At 37.8% G+C, this 23862-nt stretch overlaps 1 protein-coding gene across 1 annotated transcript in view; it reads right to left on the bottom strand.

The window, feature by feature from the left end:
* Positions 1-22491, bottom strand: part of megf8 (multiple EGF-like-domains 8) — a 29094-nt gene extending 6603 nt beyond the window's left edge. The window contains exons 1-35 of the mRNA XM_052578265.1: positions 22098-22491; positions 20155-20411; positions 17899-18062; positions 17386-17601; positions 17110-17290; positions 16452-16540; positions 16138-16351; positions 15721-15901; positions 11869-12014; positions 11624-11734; positions 10598-10749; positions 10104-10205; positions 9877-10024; positions 9438-9601; positions 8780-8965; positions 8463-8666; positions 7549-7791; positions 7308-7426; positions 7051-7182; positions 5434-5547; positions 5249-5332; positions 4910-5167; positions 4629-4813; positions 4328-4541; positions 3764-4004; positions 3519-3651; positions 3150-3403; positions 2921-3031; positions 2714-2832; positions 2390-2627; positions 2136-2307; positions 1154-1317; positions 924-1059; positions 588-819; positions 359-485 (exon numbers count right to left, since the gene is read on the bottom strand). Coding sequence (XP_052434225.1) covers positions 359-485; positions 588-819; positions 924-1059; positions 1154-1317; positions 2136-2307; positions 2390-2627; positions 2714-2832; positions 2921-3031; positions 3150-3403; positions 3519-3651; positions 3764-4004; positions 4328-4541; positions 4629-4813; positions 4910-5167; positions 5249-5332; positions 5434-5547; positions 7051-7182; positions 7308-7426; positions 7549-7791; positions 8463-8666; positions 8780-8965; positions 9438-9601; positions 9877-10024; positions 10104-10205; positions 10598-10749; positions 11624-11734; positions 11869-12014; positions 15721-15901; positions 16138-16351; positions 16452-16540; positions 17110-17290; positions 17386-17601; positions 17899-18062; positions 20155-20326 — 5706 coding nt within the window. The 5' untranslated portion in view covers positions 20327-20411; positions 22098-22491. The remainder of the gene's footprint in view (positions 1-358; positions 486-587; positions 820-923; positions 1060-1153; positions 1318-2135; positions 2308-2389; positions 2628-2713; positions 2833-2920; positions 3032-3149; positions 3404-3518; positions 3652-3763; positions 4005-4327; positions 4542-4628; positions 4814-4909; positions 5168-5248; positions 5333-5433; positions 5548-7050; positions 7183-7307; positions 7427-7548; positions 7792-8462; positions 8667-8779; positions 8966-9437; positions 9602-9876; positions 10025-10103; positions 10206-10597; positions 10750-11623; positions 11735-11868; positions 12015-15720; positions 15902-16137; positions 16352-16451; positions 16541-17109; positions 17291-17385; positions 17602-17898; positions 18063-20154; positions 20412-22097) is intronic.
* Between the last annotated feature and the right edge of the window lie 1371 nt (positions 22492-23862).

Genomic DNA, 23862 nt, shown 5'->3' on the forward strand with positions numbered 1-23862 from the left:
GGGTCAGTAAGATTTTTTATTTAAAGAAAATAATAATTTTTTAAGCAAGGATGCATTAAAAGTGATACTAAATCACAGTAAAAATCTAAAAGAATTTTACATTGTTACAAAAAAAATCTATTTTAAATACATGATGTTCTTAATTTTTTATTCAAGTAATCCTGAAAAATGTATAAGTTTCCACAAAAAAAAAAAAAATACTAAGCAGCTGTTTTCAACTGTAATAACACTTCACATCACTGTTTTAAATGTATTTTCAGATCAAATGAATGCAGCATTGGTGACCATAAAAGACTTTAAAAAAAAAAAGAAGTAAATAAAAATTTACAGACCACATCATGTGATGTGATGACCGTACCTGCATAGGGCTGGAAAATGTTTTAGGATGGCGGGCCAGACATTCGCTGCAGGTCTTGAGTCTGCGGCACTGATCTGGGGAACGAGGAGTGGGAGAACAGGTAGCCTGTCCAATAGCACAACCCAGTCTTTTAAAAAAGAAGAGTAGAGGATATATAGTCATTAAAAAAACATTCTGCATAGCCATAATATCCTCCTGTGAATAAAGATGATACTAGTTCCTGTAGTACCTTTCTGCAGTGTCTGATGAAGCACAGGTACCTCTGCACCACACACAGCTACCAGTGCTGCTGTTACAGGCCTCAGGGGTGGGCAGCAGGATGCAGGGGTCACTAGGCAAGGAAAGGGTCAAAAGTCGCCCCAGCGTCACTCCATTAAAACCTCCAGACAGGAACAGGTGGCCACCCCACCCAGTCATAGCCAAGGAAACCGAACGGTTTACAGGTTCACCCACCGAGGACACTGGAGAAATGGTACAAGAAAAGGCCAACACCATTCTGTCAGTAAACACAGACTAGTGTTACCAAGAGCATAATTCATATACTGTATGCAGACATGACTTTTACCTGGATGTATCCATGTGTTACAGTTGATCTGATAGAGAGAAACTGTGTTGCTATAATCCTCTTCTCCTGTCCTGCCTCCAACAATTACCATGGTGTCCTTCACTAAAGCTGCCGCATGGAAGAAACGTGAGAGAGGCTGGAGAAAAGAGAGATGATTCATGTCATCTACATGCCAAACTGCTAATAACATTCATCATTCTGCCCACCATTTGTTTGTTTGTTATAGTTACCTTGTTTCCCTGAGAGGGCACCAGTAAAGACCAAGTAAGATTGGGGTAATAAAGACTGTAAAGTTCTCCTGAGGGTTCTACAGCTTCGACGTGGAAACGGTAACCACCAAACACGTACACAGCATCAGTCTGTTCATGATACACTGCAGAATGGCCATAAAGACCTGAAAAAGTGGAGGACGGAAGAAGAATTAAATCAGGAGTGTAGAGCTGTTTAACTTCATTATAATATTGAAACGTTTTCCCATTATTGGTGAAGAAAGTGAAGAATTAAGGATAGAAATGGGTCACAAATGACTAACAACAATAAATAAAAATTATTATATGTATTTGTTTTTGTATGCGTTTCAAAAACATCAATGTGAAAAGAAAATTGCTTAAGTCTGCAAAAATATTACTAAGTACACTAGTACACTACAAAAATATTATATATATATATATATATATATATATATATATATATATATATATATATATATATATATATATATTTATTTTTTCAAATTATTTTATGGTCACAGAGTTGCCATTTATTTCACCAAAAATACTGCACTAATTGTAATATTGTGAAATATCTTTACATTTAAGATAACGGTGTTAAAATGTAACTTATTCCTGTGACATCAAAGCTAAAATTTATTCAGTCTTCATGATCTTATATGCTGATGCGGAGCTTATAAAATGGGATTTATTTTGCAGTAATCTTTGGCAAAATTATAAAAATATTTCATTAAATTAATTTAATGCACCCCTCCTAAAAGTATTATTTTTTTCTTCAAAAAAAAAAAAAGTGTTAACTGTAGTGTATACTTTTTATTTAAAAAAAACTACGTTATAGTAAACCATTTCAATAAATGATTTCTTCCCGATGAGTAAAGGTATTAAGCTTGAACATTAAGTGAACAAAACTATTTGTACGACAATTAACTGTCAGACCAAACGTCCCATTTTTGGCAGAAAAAGTGCAGTGTTCAATCTCTACCTGTAGGGGGTGTGCCAGTGTGAGGAGCGATAGTCCAGTTCCCAGACTGAGGATTAAACTCCAGCAAATGATGATTAAAGCCATTCTCTGGAGAGTAACCTCCAATCAGCAGCACAGATGAGCCTCTTCGCACAGTTAGAGTGTGTCCAGCCACAGGGGGAAGCACTGAGCTCTGAACATAGATGTCAGTTAACACTCATAACACAGCTGAAGAGGAGCACAAGAGCACTGTGAGGATATTCAACATGCAATACCTTATACTGCTTCCACACCAGACTGCTGAGATTCAGACACCATGTGTCATTTGCAACACCTTTCTTTGTGACCCCACCCACCACAAACATTAAACTGTGAGTGGCTGCCAGGGAGCCAGAGAACGGGTCATGATTATACACCAGAGCAGAGGCATGATGGTAACGGGACAGGGGCATTGTATTTTCCTCCACTGAACTGGTCAACATTTGAGTCCAGCGACGATCAGCCACGGAATACCTAGACCAATAAAAATTTATTATGGAAATGTGTGTAAAAAAAAAAAACCAATATTACAAAATCAATTACAATATACAAGAATTTACCTGTAAACATTTCCCAGGATGCCCTCTGGGAGTGAGAGGCCTCCATACATCCACAGAGTGCCCTGTGGCCCGGACACTAGGGAGTGACCCATCCTCTGGAGGAACCTGTGTGCCTTATTCTGTGGAAGAAAATAAAACTGAAAATTTAGAGAGCCTGTAAAAACAGAGACTCATATCTGTAGTCTTGAAGGAGAAAGTTAATCTCACTGCAGAGAGCTGAGTGTCGAGCAAGGTTTCCCAAACCAGGCTGTCCGAGTCCGAGATAGAAGAACAGTCTGATCCAGCCCAGCCTTCTGTACACACACACAGGCCAAGGGTCTGTAAAAGCACGTGCAAACATGTAAGAGGAGAACTGTGGGACATACCTAAAATGCATTTTAGGGTGCTTCTTATGTTCTAAAGCAAAACAACTGGCTGCAATAAGTATGTCACACACCATGTTGCAAATGCCTCTGCCTTCCTCTGCTCCACAATTCCCTGGACAGACAGGATGGTCACACTGTGGACCACCAAAACCATGGGGACATTCACAGAGCCCGTTTACACACTGAGCTCCTGCCTGGCACTCGAGTGAGACAGCTGTACCCTCTCCAGAACTTGCATTTCCACATCGCTTCACCCAGAACGAGGCATTAAAACCCTGAGCACGTCCTGAGGTAACATTTGCTTCAAAATACACAGATACCACCCCTAGAGGAGAAGAAATCACCTTATTTATCATGACATGGTGCCACACTGAAAGTTATATCTAACTTTGCTTTGTATGTGATGACAAAAACAATTCAGTCCTTAGTTTTTTAAGCACCTGATGTAGCCTCAACAGTAATTGGCTCCATTCTCGTTGTCCCACAAAATGCTCCAATAAGGTTGTGGTCAGAGTGCACAACATCACTGCTGAGGAATTGTGGCAAGCCGTCAAACACGTAAACATAGGAGTTCTGTTGGATAATGGAATGCAAACATTTCTGGTCAAAATATTGCTGGTAACTATATTTTTAATGCTGTTTAGACAGCAAGTGGCAGATTAATGATGTGGAATAATAAACTCACTGTGCACTGTGTGTGTGAATCCGGGTGCCAGGTCAGCGCCACGGGTGGGCAAGACTGCCCTGGCATACATGGGGCCAAATCCTGGGACACAGAGAGGACCCACAGGCAGTGAGAGATCCCACCATGGCCACCGACCGCTCCATGCCACCCCAGAGAGGACGAGAGGGACAGGGGTATAGAAGAGGAAGAAGAAAGCAGAACAGAGCGACCCTGACACTGCCTGAAACAGGTACCATTGTTCCTGTGAGAGAAATGGGAATTTCAATGTCACATATTGTATAAAACCGAGTGTTGTATTTTAGGACTAGGCCAAAAATCCCACAGACTTCCATAGTATGTAACTGCTTAACATTTTACAAAAACAAAAAAATAGATTTGGAGCTGCATGAGAGAGCGCATGATGATGACCGTTTTCATTTTTTGGTGATCTATCCCTTTAACTTTGAGATCAAATAATCAGCAGGCACCCAAATTAAAACCCCTGGTTTATACCACATTTTCATCTGCCCTCAAATTTGGACACACCTTCCTCACCAAATAAACAGAGCTAATTCTCAGACTTACCTGGGGTCTCCATAGTATCCGGGCAGGCAAGATTCACAGTGTGGGCCTTGGGTGTGGTGAGTACAGTAGCACTGGCCGGTCTGGTTATGGCAGAATCCTTGTAGAGCGTCACCATGGCCATTACACTGACAGGGAATGCAACCTTCACCCCCTGCCAAAGCCGAGCCAAAACTACCAGGCTTGCAGTGCTCACAGTGTGGCCCTGTTGTCCAGTCTGAGGAAAGAAAGAAAAATATAGTAGCTTATGGTTACTAAAAGGATAAAGAAGAGTCCTGGGTTAACACACAGGAAGGATCTTTACCCTGGCACTGATCACAGATCCCTGGAGCTGTAATACAAGTGCTGTGGAAGTTACATCCACAGTCCACATCACACTCCACTCCGCTCAGCACCAGAGTGGCTGGATCAGAGGTCCAACCCAAAGAGCACTCGCACTCAAACAGAGGACTCCCGCTGCACCGGCCTTGACGGCACTCGTTATAACATCTGAGCGAGAGCATGAACATGATTATATATTAAAAAGGATGTACTATGATGATGAAATACATCAACCCTTGCAACAGTGTTAACAGAACATCTCACGTCTGGTTGCAGTGGTGAACCCCATCTCCTGTGAAGCCTCTCTCACAGTGACACTCGTAGGAGGTTGGGGTGTTGACGCAGGTAGCAGAGGGATGGCAGGTATGCAAGCCCAAGCGACACTCCTCCACATCCGGACAGGATGGGTAGGACCAAACAGCATCTCCGTCTCCTTCCATCCCTTCCAGCAGCTCCAGCTCTAGCTCCAGCTCCATCTCGAGCTCCATTAACCGAGGGGGTGATAAAGTTTGAGGCTCAGGGCTGGTGGAAGAAAGAAGAGATGCAAATCATATCAAATGACATATTCATTTAGACACTAGGCATAAATTGTTTTAATCTTACCTGCTGGCTTTCACTTCAGCTACAGCCATACTACAGTTAACAGCCGAGGGGTCATCCATCCCACCCCAGTCACCTCTCAAACACCTGTGAAGAACCAGAGTGGCAGGATGTAATATAAGAAGGAAAACAGTGATCAGAAGCGTTACTGAAGATGATGTTTGTTTGGTGTTTTCACAGACACAGACCTGCCGATAGTGGGGTTGTTGTAGTCTCCACACCAGCCGCACTGAAACGTCTGTAGACACTCTGAACAGTTGCCAAGAGCAGAGCACTGTTTACACTGAGGGACAGAGTGAACACTGGAGAGAGAAGATCAGAGGACAATTTTCAGCAAAAGCATTAAAAGCCTTTGCAGTATAATACAACAAAAACTATTGAAGGATACGCAATGAAGAATTCAAGTCAATATAATTATTATGAATATTATTTCAATAGTAATATTTTGCCATCTTATTTTTACAGTTATAATAATTACATGAATAACACAATTTGACTATATTAATTATTTTCACATTGAGTTCTAAAAGAACAACATTGTAAATGAAAGGTAATGACACTAAAGTCAGTGTCTATTGTTTAATCATTTTGTGACGGTTTAAATTTTTAAAGTGAACTGTCTAGACATTTTTCAATTATTCAGTCAGTCATTTACAGTTTAAACCACACAAAGGAATTTAGTAAAATTGTGTCATCATTTACTCCCCCTCACGTTTGCCCTGTTTGACTTGCTTTTTTCCATGGAACTTGAAAGATATGTTGGTAAAAAAATGATTTCAGTTCCCATGTCTTCCATTAAATTAACAAAAAGAAAATAACACATACAATGAAGCTAATGGGAAGATTAATGGTTTGATTACCAACATTCTTCAGAACATGTTTTTTTTTGTTATATATTCCACAGAAGAAAGAATGTCAAACAGCTTCGGAACGTCATGAGGCTGAGTAAATACTGACAGCATTTTTATTTTTGGGTAACCATTTTCCTGAACATCTAAGCAACAGCAATATGAGATAAAAGTTAATCATTAGATGTTAAATGTTTATCAAACTGCTAATGCAATATGACCAAATAGTATGCTTCTTTGGCCCAATCGTGGCCTTACTCCAGACAATTCAGTTTTCCTTCAAATGTTATTCTCATTTGAGGAGTGCATCCAGTTTTAATTATTAAAGGGATAGTTCACCTAAAAATTTAAATTCTGTCATTAATTACTCACCCTTGTGTCATCCAAACCCGTAAGACCTTCGTTCATCTTCGGAATACAAATTAAGATATTTTTGATGAAATCCAAGAGCTCTCTGACCCTCCACAGACAGCAATAAAACTGAAATGTTCCCAGGACCAGAAACGTAATAAGGACATTGATAAAAGAGTCCACATGACATCAGTTGTTCAGTTACCAGAATGTGCAGAGATACTCTTGATAATGGTGGAGGCATGATTTAGAGGGCAAGAATTGTTAAATAAAAGTCATTATTTTTGTTTTTCTTGCATACAAAAAGCTTTGTAAAATTGCAAAATTGCGCCACTTATGTCACATGGACTGTTTTAGCTAACATTTCAGTTTTGTTGCTGTCTATGGGTCAGAGAGTAAACGTACCTTAATTTGTGATCCGAAAATGAATGAAGGTCTTATAGGTTTGAAACGACACGAGGGTAATTAATGACAGAATTTTCATTTTGGAGTGAACTATCCCTTTAAGCACTATAAGTGTCTAGTGTATGTGAACCACACAGGGGATTTCATTGGCTTTTGTCAGACAAATGACCTAAAATCCCAGCAGAAGCTGCACTAACCTACCTGTCATACCAGTCCCTGCACTCTCCATAGGGAAACTTTGTGAGGTATGCAGCAAAGTAGAAACAGGACTGAGCAGATTCACACCATGCACACTGACTGGAGTTAGACAAACATTCTCCACACGTCAACCTCCTGTTAGAGAGAGAAACAGGATGATATATAAAAACTAAAGTTGCTATCTTTTTGAGGTCCTTCAGCTTCATCAAATATTACATAAACCAAATAATTCATAAACAAGTTTATCACTTCAAACTCACTGGTTGCAAACTTTAGGACACCCTCCTGGTTCCCGGATAGACCCCTCCAATCTCCCACGGCGACTGCACAGATAATCTCCCTTCTTGCTGGAGTTGATCTGCCACTCACAGTAGGGGTCCTACAAACATTCAGACATGAGAGAAACTCCACTGCAGCCTTGCAGAACATGAAAGCTGGTAAACAGACTGCATGCTGCTCTGGATCAAAACACTCATGGCAGTCTTTCAGACATGTTGTTACCTGAGTGCAAGCAGCACAGTCTCTATATTCCTCACACAGTGTGCAATGCTGAGGGTGGAGCAGTAGGTGGCGCTCTTCTCCTTGCCAGTCTATGCAGGGCTGCTGATCGACATCAGAGCGCAGAAAACACAGGTTCATGGTGGGACACCAGCCGCATGACTGATCAGACAGACAGGCCAAACATGAGCGATACTGGGGACACGAATTGGAGCGGAAGGGTTCGAGGAACAGGAAAGAAATCTCCTAGAAAGAATGTAAAAGAGCAATGAACAGCATTATATAATAATACCTAAACTTTATAGTGCACTTAGAAAGTTTATAGGGCTGGAACTAAAGATTTCTATAGCACACCTGTACATACAATTATTATTTGTTTTTCTATTATTTATTTATTTTTGTTCATTTATATATACACATGTGTATTTTATTTACATCAAATTTTTATATCCGTGCTTTGTTGATGTCCCTGTGTACTTAAAGCTTGTTAACCTAAAACAAATTCCCTATATGTGCAAACATACTTTCCAAAAAACATCTTTCTGGCTTTTTTATAATTCATTATATGATGTAATTTGTTTAATATATTGTAATATATACATTTTTTTTTTTGGTGGGGGTTAAAAATGTATCAGAATTAAAAAATTTAAATCCTACATGCAACATTAAATATTTTTTTTATAAAAACAACAACTTAAGTTGGATTTAATAAAGCACAGATTACTACAGTTCTGATGCTTTCAAGTGGTTTCAAGAGTTTTCTGAAAATCACCTAATTAGAATTAGGAAATTTCACTTGTATTGCACTAGTTGCAACCCTAAATTGTATAAAATTACAGATGTGAAATTATGTCAAATGAAGAAATGCACAATAGGAGTCTACTTTTAAGCTGCTTTGTTAGGTAATAAACACTTACGCTGCCTCCAGGTAAATCGGTGCGGTTCCAGGTAAGGGCCATCTCACTAGTCTGTCCTGATGCAGAGTTATTCAGGTAGCCTTCCGTCTGGATCAGGTACCAGTTTCCTCGTGTAAGATTCTGGAACAGACGGGAACCACCTGGCCGGGATAGCATACGGATCTCCTTCTCCTCCTGAGCGGACCACCTTCCCAGCACATCTGTCTGCACGGAAGAAAGGTTTAGAAGAGACTTACATGCCTCAAGAGACTTCATGCCATGTTTTTTTTTTTTTTTTTTGTCTAAAAGAGAAAACCTGATTTTGTGATTTTCCATACCAGTTGAAGAGAGTTGGGTCCAGCAGCCATCTGAGCAGTAAAATGCATTTTTTGTATTCGAGCCCACATGGCAACAGTTTCCTGAGGGGCACCCCATAAGGGATGAATGAAACCCCGAAACTGAAGGGTCACGTCCATCTCTGTAGAGGGATTGAGGATGATGGAGGTATTGCGCAGGATAGATACCTATGAAGAAGTGTGCATGAGTGTAAGAAGGAGTGCAGAAGCATGGTGGGGTTCACAGAGGAAGAGTTTAGTAACAAATATATTACAAAAGTACAACAAAACCTGGATTTAGAAATTATAAAAATAATAACCAGGGTTATTATTACAGTTGACTAAAACAATAAACTCTTGTTACTTGAAAAATATATACATATATTTAAGTTGGCTAACTTGATCTACCAAAACTTAAATACATGAATAAAAAAAAATGTATTATTAAAAAAGCAAAAACGAATGAAACCGAAAAAACTAAAACAAACTTCAAACTAATATGAAAACAATGATACAAAAAAAAACACTGATTATTATAAATGAAATCACAAGAAAAGGGCGTAAAGAAACAGAAACAAGTGTAATTTAATAATAAATATAGAAGAGAGGAAGTTCCTGCAGAGCAGAAGGTCATGAGAGCTGAGGATTGAACTTATCGTACCTTGTCAGGCTGTGACTGATTGCGTGGATGCTGGAAGGTAAGCAGGTGCAGTCCCGGGACATAGTTCTCGGTGCGACAGAAGGGGAGGGAGGTGAGGAAACGCGTGCGCTCCCCCCACCAGCCGTACGCCCCAGAGATCTGGTCCACACGGCATGCACTTTGCTCTGCCAGGGGTCAAAGTGTACAGTATTTACTCATGATATGCCAAAAGATTATATGCCACACATGCAGGTCACTGGACATTCAAGTATATTGTGCAAATTAGCTTGAAAACCAGTCAAGAGCACATAGCAGTGATATTAACACAGCATGACAACAAACAGTCCTCAGTAACACATTATTTCACTGACTGTAAAAGTGTCTAGAAATAAAGATTTACTGAGCAGTGTGTGGTTGTTTTAACCGTCATGTTATGGTCTGCTCTCTCCTCTCTCTTTACCTGAAACAGGCAAGCAGGACTCATTCTGCACACACCAGCCGAATTCCCCAGAAACTTGTGGCAGAGAGTTTGGCACCCCACTGAACACCAGACACGACTGGCAGTCTGACAAAGAACGAGCCAGGCCCAGACATCCGGTGCTGCCACACTATATAGAAACACACACATAAATCATGAGTGATCAAAAGCCAGCAAAATGCAAGTGAAGGAGCCTGGGGAAGTATTACCGGGTTGTGGGGCTGGTACTCCCGGCAGCGACCCTCACACCAACTGCACTCTGGATTCTTCAGGCATAAACTTTCATCTGGAGCTTCAGCACATACTGTGTCCTGTTAGACATCAACACACACACACACCTTGATATACACTACCAATCAAAAGTTTGAGATCAGTATGGCTTTTCTGAATTCATCAAAGCGTGATATTCAAGACATTTATTATTAGAATATGAATATATAAGTTTGCACACCAGATCAGCATATTATAATGCTTTCTGAAGGATTATGTTACACTGAAGATTGTAATGGCTGCTTTGCCATCACAGGAATAAAATCACAATTTAAAGTAGATTACATTTTAATAATCTTTAACAATATCAATGGTTGTGTTTGTGATCAAATAAATACAGCACTGGTGAGTATAAGCATACTTTCAAAAGTACATGTACACAAATACTTACAGAAAAAAAAAAATATATATAATCTAGATCTTATTTTATTACCCTGTCTCCTGGGTCACTGCTTACAAACAGCGGTACTTTATATGCCACAAGGTCTCCACGGGCAACTCCACTGTAACCGCCAGCAACTAGCAGCACACGGCCCTCCATGACAGCTGCAACATGGGAATATCGGCCCCTCACGGACACACCTCCTTTAAGAGCACAGAGAACATTTCAGAGAAAAAAATAATATGTGAAAATAATTGAAAAAAACTCAAAGAGTGCCTCACATCCACTACTGAGGGCTGCTCTAACTTTAGACTTTAAAATAGAATATGTAAGTCTTGTGGCTATGAAGTTTAGGGACTGGCTTCATTTACTTCCATTGTAATTGCCTCATTTCAACCCTGATTTTTACTTTTAAGAAAAGACAGGTTGAATTTTTTTTTTTGTTGTTGTGGTAATCAACTGCTGATTGAGCTTAACTTTAAACATTGCTTTATATATATCCTGAGGTTATGATGTAAATAACGGACTGAAAATAACTAAAGCATGTAAACAATAAACTGCTGTACAGTTAAAAAGTTCGAAGAAGCCCAGAGTGAAATGCACAATATTCTAGAGGGCTAAACTGAAGCATCATTATAAAATAATACCAACTTTAAGAAAAAATGTCTTGCAAACCAAAAATAACAATGCAAAAAATCCTGACTATGAGGGGTACCAAACCCATGTCAGCTTTCTGTGGTTAAGTTACAACATAAAAAATAAAAAATAACACATTTTTATCTGAGGGCAGTTTTACTTCTCATCAGTCCATTTGTTTAAAAGCTGCAGGCAAGTAAATCTGCATCCGACACAAGGGAATTTACACAACAAATGACCTCTCAAGAGTAGGTCATAACAAGCCCCCAGTCAAGCTGAAGCATCTTAAACATGAGTTCTTAAAGGCTCTCCTGTTATTTGTGCAACAAATCCTCAGGGAAGCATGGATCATCAATCACATACATCATCATACTTCATCTCCTCTCTAAACATATCAAACAGATTCACTCCGTCTCGGACCATTAAATAATACACACTTACGCTGACTGAGGCTCTCTCCAACAGACACCCACTGATGGCAACCAAGATGATAGAAAAAGATCTCCTCATCATAGCACTTCTCTTCCATGTAGTGTATATGAACATTCCCTCCTAAGAAGAAAAACAGATCTCCATTAATTAATATCGCTATAAAAGTCTTCACATTCCATTCACTCGGTCAAACAACAAAGACACAATGAGGTTGACTGTAGCTCTAATATTAATTCAGTGTGACTTCTACTTACCGTACACCACCATGTAGTTGCCAATGACGGTGGCAGAGTGGAATGCTCTCTCCCTCGGGCCACTGGCAGGAAAATGTGAACGGAAGGAAGTCCAAAAGCGTTTCTCAACATGGAAAGCATCAGTTGAGTTCACACGCAGACTGAACCTTGAGACAGGAGTAGATGGTAACAGTAAAAATTCAGTTCAATTCAAGTTTATTTGCATAGCGCTTTTTACGATACAAATCAATTTTACAGAAAATTAAGTTTCTACAATATTTAGTAGTAGCTTATCAGTGGTTACTGTCAGTTTATGTCCATATGGCAGACATTTTCGGAAAAATCAATTAAAGGCGTAATCAAACAGACGATGAACACTATTAACAGCAATTGTTATATGATTCTAACATTACAAAATTGAAAGAATAAGAAGCCAGACCAATAAACACGGTCCGATTCCAAGTAGCAGATTACTATCTTAAATTTATTCATGTGATTTTTCCTTATGGACTACACTACAGGAACACATTTCCAACTTAACTTCTGCATCTGTTTTAAGTCCTTTCAAGTCCTTCTCCAAGATTATTTTAAATGATTCAATCCATTTCAAACAACTGTTCAAAAAAGTCGATCAACATTTTTGGGGTCCAGAGCAGAGTGTTTTTTATTCACTATATGTCCAGCTGTTGAGAAGATGTTCTCTGTATTTTTTAATTGTTTAATTATTTCAAAAATAATAGTGTACATATTTGGTTAAAATCGATTCCCTTTTTTCATTTTCGAAACTTTTTTAGGTTGGTCCGATCGATTGTGCAATCGATTTTCGAACTAAAAGTGACAGCCCTAGTATTGGTGTTGTCACGGTACCAAAATTTCAGTATTCGGTACCGATACCAGAGAAAGTAACACTTTATAATAACTGCATGCTATTAATCATTAGTTAAGCATTAGGAAACAGTTAATTCATCATTTATAAAGCATTAATAGACATTTATAAGCAGTTTATAAATACAGATATAAATGCTTTATACCTGATTTAAAAGCATATCTATAATGTATTTAAGAATTGTTTTTTTATACTTTATTAATGATCAATTTATCATTTCTAAATTAAGTATAGCATTATTTACACACCAGTTATTAAGGAGTTGTAAGTGGTTCATAAGATCACTTAGAAATTGTAAGTAAATGATTAATAAACTATTTAAATGTGCATTCATACATATTTTTATTCAGACATATAGTAATAGTTACTTATATTGTTAATAAATGGTTTATTAACGTGTATTTCTACTGTAATTCAGGGTTAATTCAGGTAGTTATAAAACATATGTAGTTGTTAGTTAAGGGGGGAGTGAAATGCTATTTCATGCATACTGAGTTTTTTACACTGTTAAAGAGTTGGATTCCAATGCTAAACATGGACAAAGTTTCAAAAATTAAGTTGTACGTTTGAAGGAGTATTTTTGTTCCAAAAAAACCTCTTCCGGTTTGTCCCAAGTTTCGGAAAGTTTTTTTCGAGTATGGCTCTGTGTGACGTTAGATGGAGCGGAATTTCCTTATTTGGGTCCTAAGGCACTTCTGCCGGAAGAGCGCGCGCTCCCATATAGCAGAGCACTGAGAGGCTGAGCACAGCCTGATCAGAGCGAGAGCGTCGCGAAAATTCACAAAAGAAGTGTGTTTTTGGTTGCCAGGGCAAGACAACCCTGCTCAGATTACCAAAAGAGATACAGCATTAAGAGACCAGTGGATGGAGTTTATTTTTACAGAGCATCAACGGAGTTGTGCAAGTGTTTTTGTTTGTTCCCTGCATTTCGGATTGCACATCGTTTATTTCTTAAGGATAATGCAGTCCCAACGAAAAAGGGTCACGATCGTGTGTTGGAACCACATGCGGTGAGTAAAACTGCTTCAAATATCTCTGTGTTGTTAACTTAGCTATCAGCGTGTAAGCACATCAAGTAAACAACATGCGATGTTGTCATCAAACTGCACTTTCCACATGTACAGCTTAAAAAAAAAAAAAAAAAAACAAGACGACATAACGTGGAACTTAGTCATTTTCCAAAACTGCTAAGCAAATATATGCAGTTTCAGTACATACCACATAGAGACGCCTTTGCTGATGCTGCTCTTGTTAAATTTCAGCCTCTGGATCTGTGTCACAGCTTCCAAAAACTCTCAACACAAAAGCCTACTGGCGCTCGTGATTCTTTAGCTCCGCCCACACGTCACGCCTCTAGGCGCTTCCGGGAAAATCGGTACAGACTATCTTTCTCTTATAAATATAATAAAAATAAAGACTTTTTGGAGTTATGAAGGATGCAGTACTACTCTATAGGTACTCAAGATTAACAGGATATTGAGTGAAAACGAGCATTTCACCCCCCCTTTAACTATTTTTGTGAGCTCATCTAAAGTGAGGACTATTTATGCCTTGTAAAGCTTTTACAAATGAGATTTAAAGGCTGTTTCTATTTCTATGTTCTGTATCACTGTGTTGTATTTGTTTCCGTTTTTTGTTTAGAAGATAACTGAGCCTTTAAATATCCTTTATAAATGCTTTAAAATGCATAACTAGTCCTCACTTTAGATGAGCTCACATAAATAGTTAACTGACCACTACTAAATGCTTTATAACTACCTGAATTTACTACATTTCTTGTGATCTTATGACTCACTGGCAACTCCTAAATAACTGTTTTGTAAATAATGCTATACTTCATTGAGAAATGATAAATTGATCATGAATAAAGTATGAAAATACAATTATTAAACACATTATAGATATGCTTTTAAATTAAGAATAAAGCATTTATATCTGTATTTATAAACTGCTTATTACTGTCTATTAATGCTTTATAAATTATGAATTATCTGTTTACTAATGCTTAATTAATGATTAATAGTGTGCAGTTATTATAAAGTGTTACCCATTATGCTAATAACAAGAATAAAACCAAAGCCATTCTTTATACTTATTTACAATTGTGTCTACAAGAAATACAATTATCAAAAAGAGTAAACAAGTTTTACCCAAATTTACTTTGTCTTTTAATTTAAACATTTTATTTTTTGGTAAATAAAGGGGATTTGCTATTAAAATTAAAACATGGTAGAAATATTGTGTGATTTTATTTCTTTAAAAAATAAAGTTTAAATTTTTTTTTTCAACATTATATGCCAAATGAAATGGTAAAATGCTTGTGAAGTGACTCAGAACATTTCTGGTGATGTTGTTTATGTATTTATGACCTCATTGAGATGGCAGATGCTGAAATTACTGCAAGCGTCACGGACTTCAGTCTACGTAGTAAACAAACCCGCACGTCTCTTCCATTCATTCATTCATTCATTCATTCATTCATTCATTCATTCGCACAGACGCGCAGAACATGCAGGATTCATATTTCAACCAACTTTTGCAGCTTAAAATTTACAGATAGTGGTCCATATGGAGATTTGATTTGATTAATTTATGCTAACCTTGACAAATTCCGTGACTGTCCATATTAAAATGTAGGTTTCATTTCCATGACTGGATTTTGAGATTCCGTCCACATTTTCTGCTTCGTGGAAATCATAGCGCTGTATGCGTCAAGAACCGGGTTGACCGAGCACTCGGTACCACTGGTACTTAAAGAAACCTGGTACCGTGATGTAATACATTTTTTTAGTACCGACTTGGTTCCGAAGTACCGGGTCTTTTGACAAAACTAGTATGTATGCAATGTAGATAAAAGTATTTGGACATACACTTTATATAAAAAGCTTGTATATAACAGTATAGATTTTACAGGGATATAAACAAACACTCAGCGGCAATTTACTATATGTTCAGCTTACACTAGACAGTACACACGTGTACAATACCTAGCGTTGGTAGGTCTGTGTCCCCCATATACCAGCAGTGTTTTGGAAGGGGCATGGTAGATCATGCTGTGTCCTGCAGTAGTAGGTGGTTTTCCACCTGTAGGCTGAACAGCTTCCCACACTCCATCCCTCAACCGGAACCGGTACAGAGATGAGGAGAACATGTCCTCCTCTGTCCTTCCTGAAAAGACAGGTGGATCAATTATTTTAAAGTAAAGATTTACAAAATATATAGGAAAGAAAAGACATATAAAAAGAGAACAAGCAAAGGAACAACACAACCAGAAAAGTTTGACAGAGGTCAGGAAAGGAAAGAAGAGATGATAATGCTGATAATCTTTTCATGTGTTTTTCACAAATTGACAATAACACTCTTTTTATATTCTCCACTAAAGAATAAGAATACAATTTACTCACCCCCAAAAACATATAGATAGTTGTCTACCATCGCTGCTGCGTGATTTGCCAGCCTTGGTGCCCCTGGAGCGTTTGATTGGCCTAGCTGCTGCCATTCATCTTGCTGAGCACGGTACACCCAGACATCACTAGCCAATGAGTGGTTGGCAAGCTCACCGCCATAGATGAGCATGTTGCCCTGCCATTCTACAGCTGTGTGGGAATGTCGAGGAGCCTGACAAAAAGATATTATTAATTAGAGGATCATTAAAATGAAAACAGATCATTAGAAATACGCAAGACAAAAAAAAAAAGAGAGAGAAGAAGAAACTTACTGGACTATATAAATATGATCTCTGTTCCCAATTATTGGTCGAAAAATTGTAAACAACAAGGTCCTCCAGTGCTCTGTTTAGATCAAACCCTGTAAATAAAAACCAAGGGTTGAAATAAATCCCTCCTCAAGCGTACTTTAAAGCTGAAGTTTTAAAATAAAACAAGAGTAGTAGTTATTCATATTTTTATTGCCATGTCAAAATCTAAGCCTATCCTAAACATTTTAAAGAAGTAAAGTTGTGATACTGAACAGGACCACATGGAGATGCCAAAAAAAAAACTACACCAACCGTCTGCTGACTGCATATATCTACAACTGTAGACAGACCCATTCATTATTGTGAATGTCAACCAATATATCGGTATTCGGTTAGAATAGAAATGTTTTTAACGCATTAAGAATTGTAAAATTATTCGCATGCATTAACACGTTAACAACGACAGCCCTAAACAAAACATTGTTAATATTTTACAGATATTAATCTAGCAAATTGATTGATAATATAAATTACAAATATTTAATTTTGTAAACAACTATTTATAATTGTGTTATCCCAAAACAAGTCACACAAGTATAAATGGGCTTTTATACAAGAAAACATGTCAAACAGCTGCCCACATTCCAGATCATGATAAATGATCAACAATCCAGCTTACCTCCGAACATGTACATGGCTCCAGTGGAAGCCAGGTAAACCCCAGCAGAGGCGGTGCGAGGGGCTGCTTTAACGTCACCTGGGCTCACCTCCCACCACTGGCCCGCCCCACTGTTGTCACGGAGACCCAGCTGACAGTTCTGCCCCACAAAGCCGGGGCTGCAGATACAATGCTCACCCGTCTGTTAGAGAGAGTGAAACAATACATGACATTAAAATGACAAAACTACACTCTGTACTCACTTTATGCATAATGCAGAGCCTACTTCATGCTTACCTTATCACAGCGACCGTGGTCATATTGAGTGCAGACCTGGGAGCAGAGAGGGGTGCTGCAGTCCATTCCTCCCCACCCCTGATGACACTGACAGCGGGCAGTAGCTCCATCACAGCGCCCATGACCACTGCAGTCCCCAGGGCAAACTGAAAACGTGTAGGTGGCATTGAAGCCCAGCAAGTTGTAGTTGGCGTCGCTGAAGAGATGCAGCAGCATCTTGTAAAGAGCACAACAGAAGATGAACAATTTATAATGAATGTGGGAAAACAGAGACAGACTGTGAACAAGATGTCTATCAATTGAGCACTGGTGTAGTTTCTTATGACTCACGGTGTTATAAAACGGACACATGCAGAGTGAAATGGAAAAACCTCAAATGGAGCTCCCTTTCTTCACAATCTCGTTGAACAAAGAGCATTAAAGAAAGGGAGTGCATTTTGATTCTCTGAAAATTAAGGCTCTCAGGCCAAGTATAACTCAGCAAATGGTATAAACTGATACTTTTGGTCTTACCTTACCGGACTTGGCCTCAATTGGTTGTGGTAGGGTGTTGCCACTTAAACTTGCCAGTAGGGGGCTCTGGTAGGAATCACCATCATAGACAAACAGGTAGTCATAGGTACACTCCGTATCCATAAACGTGAAGTTAAGCACAATGCGATGATTTCTGCTGGGAGCTGAAGGAGGACAGAAGAGTTCCCATTACAACCAGAAGAAAAAACATACTGTGCTTGTCTTAAAGGAACACTCCACCGTTTTTTGAAATAGGGCTTATTCACATTATTTCCTACATTTAGATAGGTGGGCAAATGCAATTTTGTGTCAGTGCATGCATTGTTTTAGTTTGACTGGGTCGGCGTTAGCTTAGCTTAGCACAATGAATGGAATCCTTTGTTGCCAGCTAGCATGGCCTGAGTAAAAGTGATCAAAAAATTTTTAAAAACCCACCTAATTACTTCTTGTGGCCTGCGTATTCACAACGAGTACAAATAGCGATCCAGATTAACACTAGGCGATTTCCTAGGCAGATATTGACTTGGGACTATATTATGGCGAAGCACTGCTACTTCGGCTCAGAGATATCACGCAACACATGAAATCCCACGACTTCCGTCAACAAACCGGCGTGCAACGCGTCAAAAAAACAGAAGAAGAAGAACATACCGGCGTGACCTGCACCGAGTGTCTTCGCTTTTGGATGATTTATTTTGAGAAGTTACAGACAACATGGTTATTACCTGCATAGCAAAAGGTTGTGAGAACAAGCAAAGGACATACACGAATTTAATGTTTCACAGAATTCCATCTAATGTGGAACTGAGAAATAAATGGCTAGCAGCTCTGGAGATCTGTAGTTCAACGCCTCTCAACAAAATAAAGCAGTATCGTGTTTGCGAATAACATTTTGCACCAGAGGACTACTTTGAAAAAATGGAATATGGGTCCAGAAAGACGGTACTACGTCTGAAAGATACGGCAATCCCATCTATTTTCAAAACACAGGAAGAACAAAGTACACATGTAAGTTGTCTTTTATTTCTCTTCCTTATGTTAATCTGTGTTTTTATTCGGATGTAAAATAGATGCTGCACTAGACTACGGATAGATTAGACTACTATCTAGACTAAGAACCTGTAAAATGAAAAGACTGAGGGGTAAGTTAGCTAGCTATATTTCTCTCACCGAGTTAGACTCGGGAGTTTTAGTATAACTACTAGAGAGGAGAAGGCTACTAGCATTTTGTCCAAAGGAGGTAGCAGAACGGTCTTCATTATTTATGTAACACACACACACACGTTGCGTGATATCTCTGCGCCGAAGTAGCAGTGCTTCGCCTAAGCAGCAGTGCTTCGCCTGTGCTTCCCCATAATATAGTCCCAAGTCAATATCTGCCTAGGAAATCGCCTAGTGTTAATCTGGATCGCTATTTGTACTCGTTGTAAATACGCAGGCCACAAGAAGTAATTAGGTGGTTTTTTTTTTTTTTTTTTGATCACTTTTACTCAGGCCATGCTAGCTGGCAACAAAGGATTCCATTCATTGTGCTAAGCTAAGCTAACGCCGACCCAGTCAAACTAAAACAATGCATGCACTGACACAAAAATGCATTTGCCCACCTATCTAATTGTAGGAAATAATGTGAATAAGCCCTATTTCAAAAAACGGTGGAGTGTTCCTTTAATATCACCTTCAAGAGGTAGACATTTCTAATAAATATACAAATTGAGAGAAGGGTCATGGTCACTCAGCTCCTGAAATTGGTAGTTGTTTTAATAATTACTAATCAAGCCATAACTTCTAATAAAGTGGCAATGAAATGGAAGCAGCAACAGATCTTTTCTTCTGTGTTGTGAAATACATCCAGGTGAAACAGATTATCAAATAAAGAACATAATAAAAGAAGTAGAGACTTAGTTCTATCCATCAGTGGTTGTTTTGATGGATGCAGATCTTAATGCAAATTTGAGGTCACTGTAAGAAAGGGACGGGATTTAAGTAAACTAAATGATTGGAATATTTCACCATAAGATCCAGTTATGACATTTTAATTCAAAATTTAAATTAAATGTAAAAATAATAAGATAAATAAGATGCATTTACAAAAAAAAAAAAAAACAAAAAAAAAAATAATAAAACATTCTCATTTCATGCCGACTTTGAATTACAAGCAAAACAGTCATGAGTTTTAATCCTATAATTGTATGCTAATAAAGCTTGTTTTATTCATCAGCTCTTGTCAGCATTCATATAGTTTTTTTTTACACTAACCTTTGATAAGCCACTCGCAGTTCCCATTCACAGAGTAGTTTCCTGGTCCATCTGTGACATATCCTGGGACACACTGCAGAACCTGTCTTTGGCCTTTACAGTATCCTGCCCAAACAGCAGGTATCAGAACCAACAAGACAGGCAGCAGGACAGTCAGGACGTGAGAAGTCATCCTCTCCTCCACCCACAAAGGGCAAAGTGAGATAAAGATGGAGAAACTACTGGAGGGTGGTTGGACCTGCTCACAGTATGGAGACCTGTAGAGAGAGAGAGAGAAAAAAATAATTGTGGAATTATCTACGAATAACACCTCTCAAGCAACGCATATACATTAACCCTATGATATGACAAAAAAAATGCATGCACTCAGCTAAGGTTTTGAGTTAATATGCTCATTTTATAGATATTGAGGTAAACTAACAGAATGTTTAGATTTAGAGTTGTTTAAAACATTTATAATTTATCTATAAATGTGAATTAATCTACAGTCATCTTCATTTTAGTACTTTGTCATAATTTTGAGAATTTTGAGAGGTAAGAACTTGTTATTAATAAAAACTGATTGTCTACTTGGATAATGTGTTGCCGAAAGTTCACTGAGAGTAATAAAAGCAATACCAGTAAACATACATAACTGCTCTATGGTACAAAGCAGTTTTTAATGACATACAGAAAATACACATCAACATTATACTAATTTAATTTAACAAGTGGTAACTGCACTGTACATAACTGTAGACCCATAGACAAAATGGAACCTCATACTACAAGGCCTACTGTATCACACTTCATACATTCATTTTTAAAACCTTTAAATTATCAGCATGATCAAAACTCTGCTGTACAACTTATGCACAACCTTCCATATATTTTTCCTTCATAATGTTTATGTATACATTTCTCAATCATTGTATCACATTTTTTTCTGACCATCAAAATTAAAACAACAGAGCTATGATCAAAATAAAAGTGACAAATAATATTTGTCGCTTTGGATTAAAGTGTCTGCTAAATGACTACATGTAAATGTAACATTTTTTTTTTTAAATACTCACTGATTTACATAAGGTCTCAGAATTTTATTTTTTAGCCATATAAATAACAACATCTGCACCAAATTGGATCATTTTCAAGTTTGAGCCTCTGAATGTGTTTTTACTCCTCAAAAAGTATGAGCTACATATTCTCACTATATAACACTATGTGAGCAATAAAAGTCTGATGTATCAAAAGATACAAAATATGAAACACTTTTATTTATGTTTTATCGATTTTGTGTAAAGGTTAAATAAACTTTTATTTTTTAAAAGAAAAAATTTTATGATATTTAATATTTAAAAAAAATATTTTACGCTTTAGAAGGGTAAACAGAATAAAAGTGTTTTTATACACCATTTGTATTACCTATCATTGATGTTGTTAAATACAGACACAATTTGTCGTCACTGATACGAAGTAACGTTAACTTAAAAACTGTAATGTCGTTGTCCTATAAAATGACAAAGCTTTCTAATCTAATCTTATACAAACACTTTTAAAACCAAACTCTTGAACTATTAAAAAAATAAAAAATAAATAAAAAAAGTTACACAACATAAGAGCTAAAAGGGACACTTGTCTTTTTTAACTAGTATGTCCGAGGTTAGCTTACACAAGCATCATTGTAACAGCAATGGTGAGCTAACGGTTTACCTTACTGTTAGCTGTTCTGTCATTATATTTAACCTACTGTGGTCCCTTGTTAAACTACACAATTACAATAATTCATACAGCAGTGTACACCAGTCAATTGTCAGTTCAGTATTTACTGATTCGTATCAATCAAAGGGACATTTAAAACTGACAACCGACCCTTCGCTTTAGCTGAACAGGCTAACCTACTAGCCATGTCCATCCCGCTAGCTGTTGGGAAAAAAACAAACCGTTTTCACTCATTTACTCACAAATTCCCGAGTATTGGTCTCCATGTTTCTAAAGCATAGAGGTTTTCTTAATTCACATCCTTTATCAGGTGAAATGATAAAAAGGCGCGTTGAGCGCTGCAGTTATTGTTGTGCTGCGGAGCCCAGCGACGGTTTAAAGCTCGAGACCACCGCGGATGAGGATGATGTGTGAGCTGCAGCAATCAAAGGCCTCGAGCTCCGCTCACAGGATGGCTTTACTTAAAAAAACATCTCCATATGTTATTAACAACAACGTGCGCATCCTCTCTGTTTCAATTTCTGGCTAAATCCGAGCAATAAGTGTTACAACATGATCAGCCTTGTGCGTGAGTTTGTTCCCTGAAATCCAGGACGCGTCTTGCTGTGATTGTTTGTTAACTGGGGAGGTGTGTGTGTTTCCAGATGGTTGTCAACAACACAAAGCCTAATAACCGTGTGCATGCTGAAAGGGTTCTCTGCTGGTCTTTTGATAGTATTGCATTTCATTCTCATGTAACCATGTAACAAGAGGTTTCAAACTTAGAAGGACTTTTATTGATTTACTGACGAAAATCATTAAATTGTCAATAAAGTAGTAACAAGCTGATATAGACATGGATACAATTTATGGAATGGTTTAACAGGCAACAAATAAACAATATAAACAAACTGCAATATTCTTCTGAGGCAGAGAATATTGCAAAATTATGGAGACAGCATTATTGTAGTCTTTTTAATTGCATCCAAAATGAATTGTATAATGTGGATGATATTCAAGTAAATTATCCAACAGTGATCATGTCACGTGAGGTGGATCATGCTATAAGTAAATTGCATCAAAATAAAGCTAGTGGCGGCCTATATAATATTTCTGCTGAACATCTTAAATATGGAAGTAAGAGGTTAGCCCCTTAGCTGTCTGTTTTCCTGGCCTTCTGATTCATGGTGTGTTAGATTCAATGTTCTCTGTTCTGTTAGTGCCAGTTATTAAGAACAAAGCTGCAATGGTAGGCAACTTATATATTTAAAGACCTATAGCTTTAGCTTGTAACCTATCTAAAGCATTTGAAAAAATCTTGCTGGATAGGTTAAATGTGTTTATTAATTCTACAGACAAGCTGTTTGGATTTAAGGCTAAACATGGTACTGATCTTTGCATCTATGCATTAAAGGAAATAGTAAACAAGAATAGAGATAAAATCACATCAGTCTTTATGTGCTTCATTGATGCATCTAAAGCTTTTGATTGGGTTAACCATGCAAAGTTATTTTTTTAAATGACACAAAGAGGGGTGCCAGAATACATCGTGAGAATCCTGGTTTATGGTATACCAGATGATGCGAGTAAAATGGGGCAATAAAGTCTCTGCCCTTTTGGGGTTAGTAATGGCATGAGACAATGATGGATTTAGTCTCTAATTTTGTTTAATCTTTACACAGATGATCTATCTGAATGTTTGAATGCTTGTAATACTGGGTGTATGATTAGGATTGTTCTAGTGAATCATATTATGCAGATGATCTTGAGGTGTTTAGTCCTAGCAGTGCTGGTCTTCAACAGCTTTTAACTGTGTGTTCTGATTATGGTCTTACACATTATATTTTATATAATCCTTATAAGAGTGTTGTTATGATTTGTAGAAATAAGGAGGATAAAAGTATACAATTTCCAGTTTTCAAGTTCAAGTATAATTAAAAATAATTGTTTTTAAATTTATTATACTTTAAATTATCATTTATTTCTGTGATGCAAAGCTGAATTTTTAGGATCATTATCACATGATCC

The sequence above is a fragment of the Carassius gibelio genome, chromosome B16 (assembly GCF_023724105.1).
Source record: "Carassius gibelio isolate Cgi1373 ecotype wild population from Czech Republic chromosome B16, carGib1.2-hapl.c, whole genome shotgun sequence".
Classification (NCBI taxonomy): Eukaryota; Metazoa; Chordata; class Actinopteri; order Cypriniformes; family Cyprinidae; genus Carassius; species Carassius gibelio.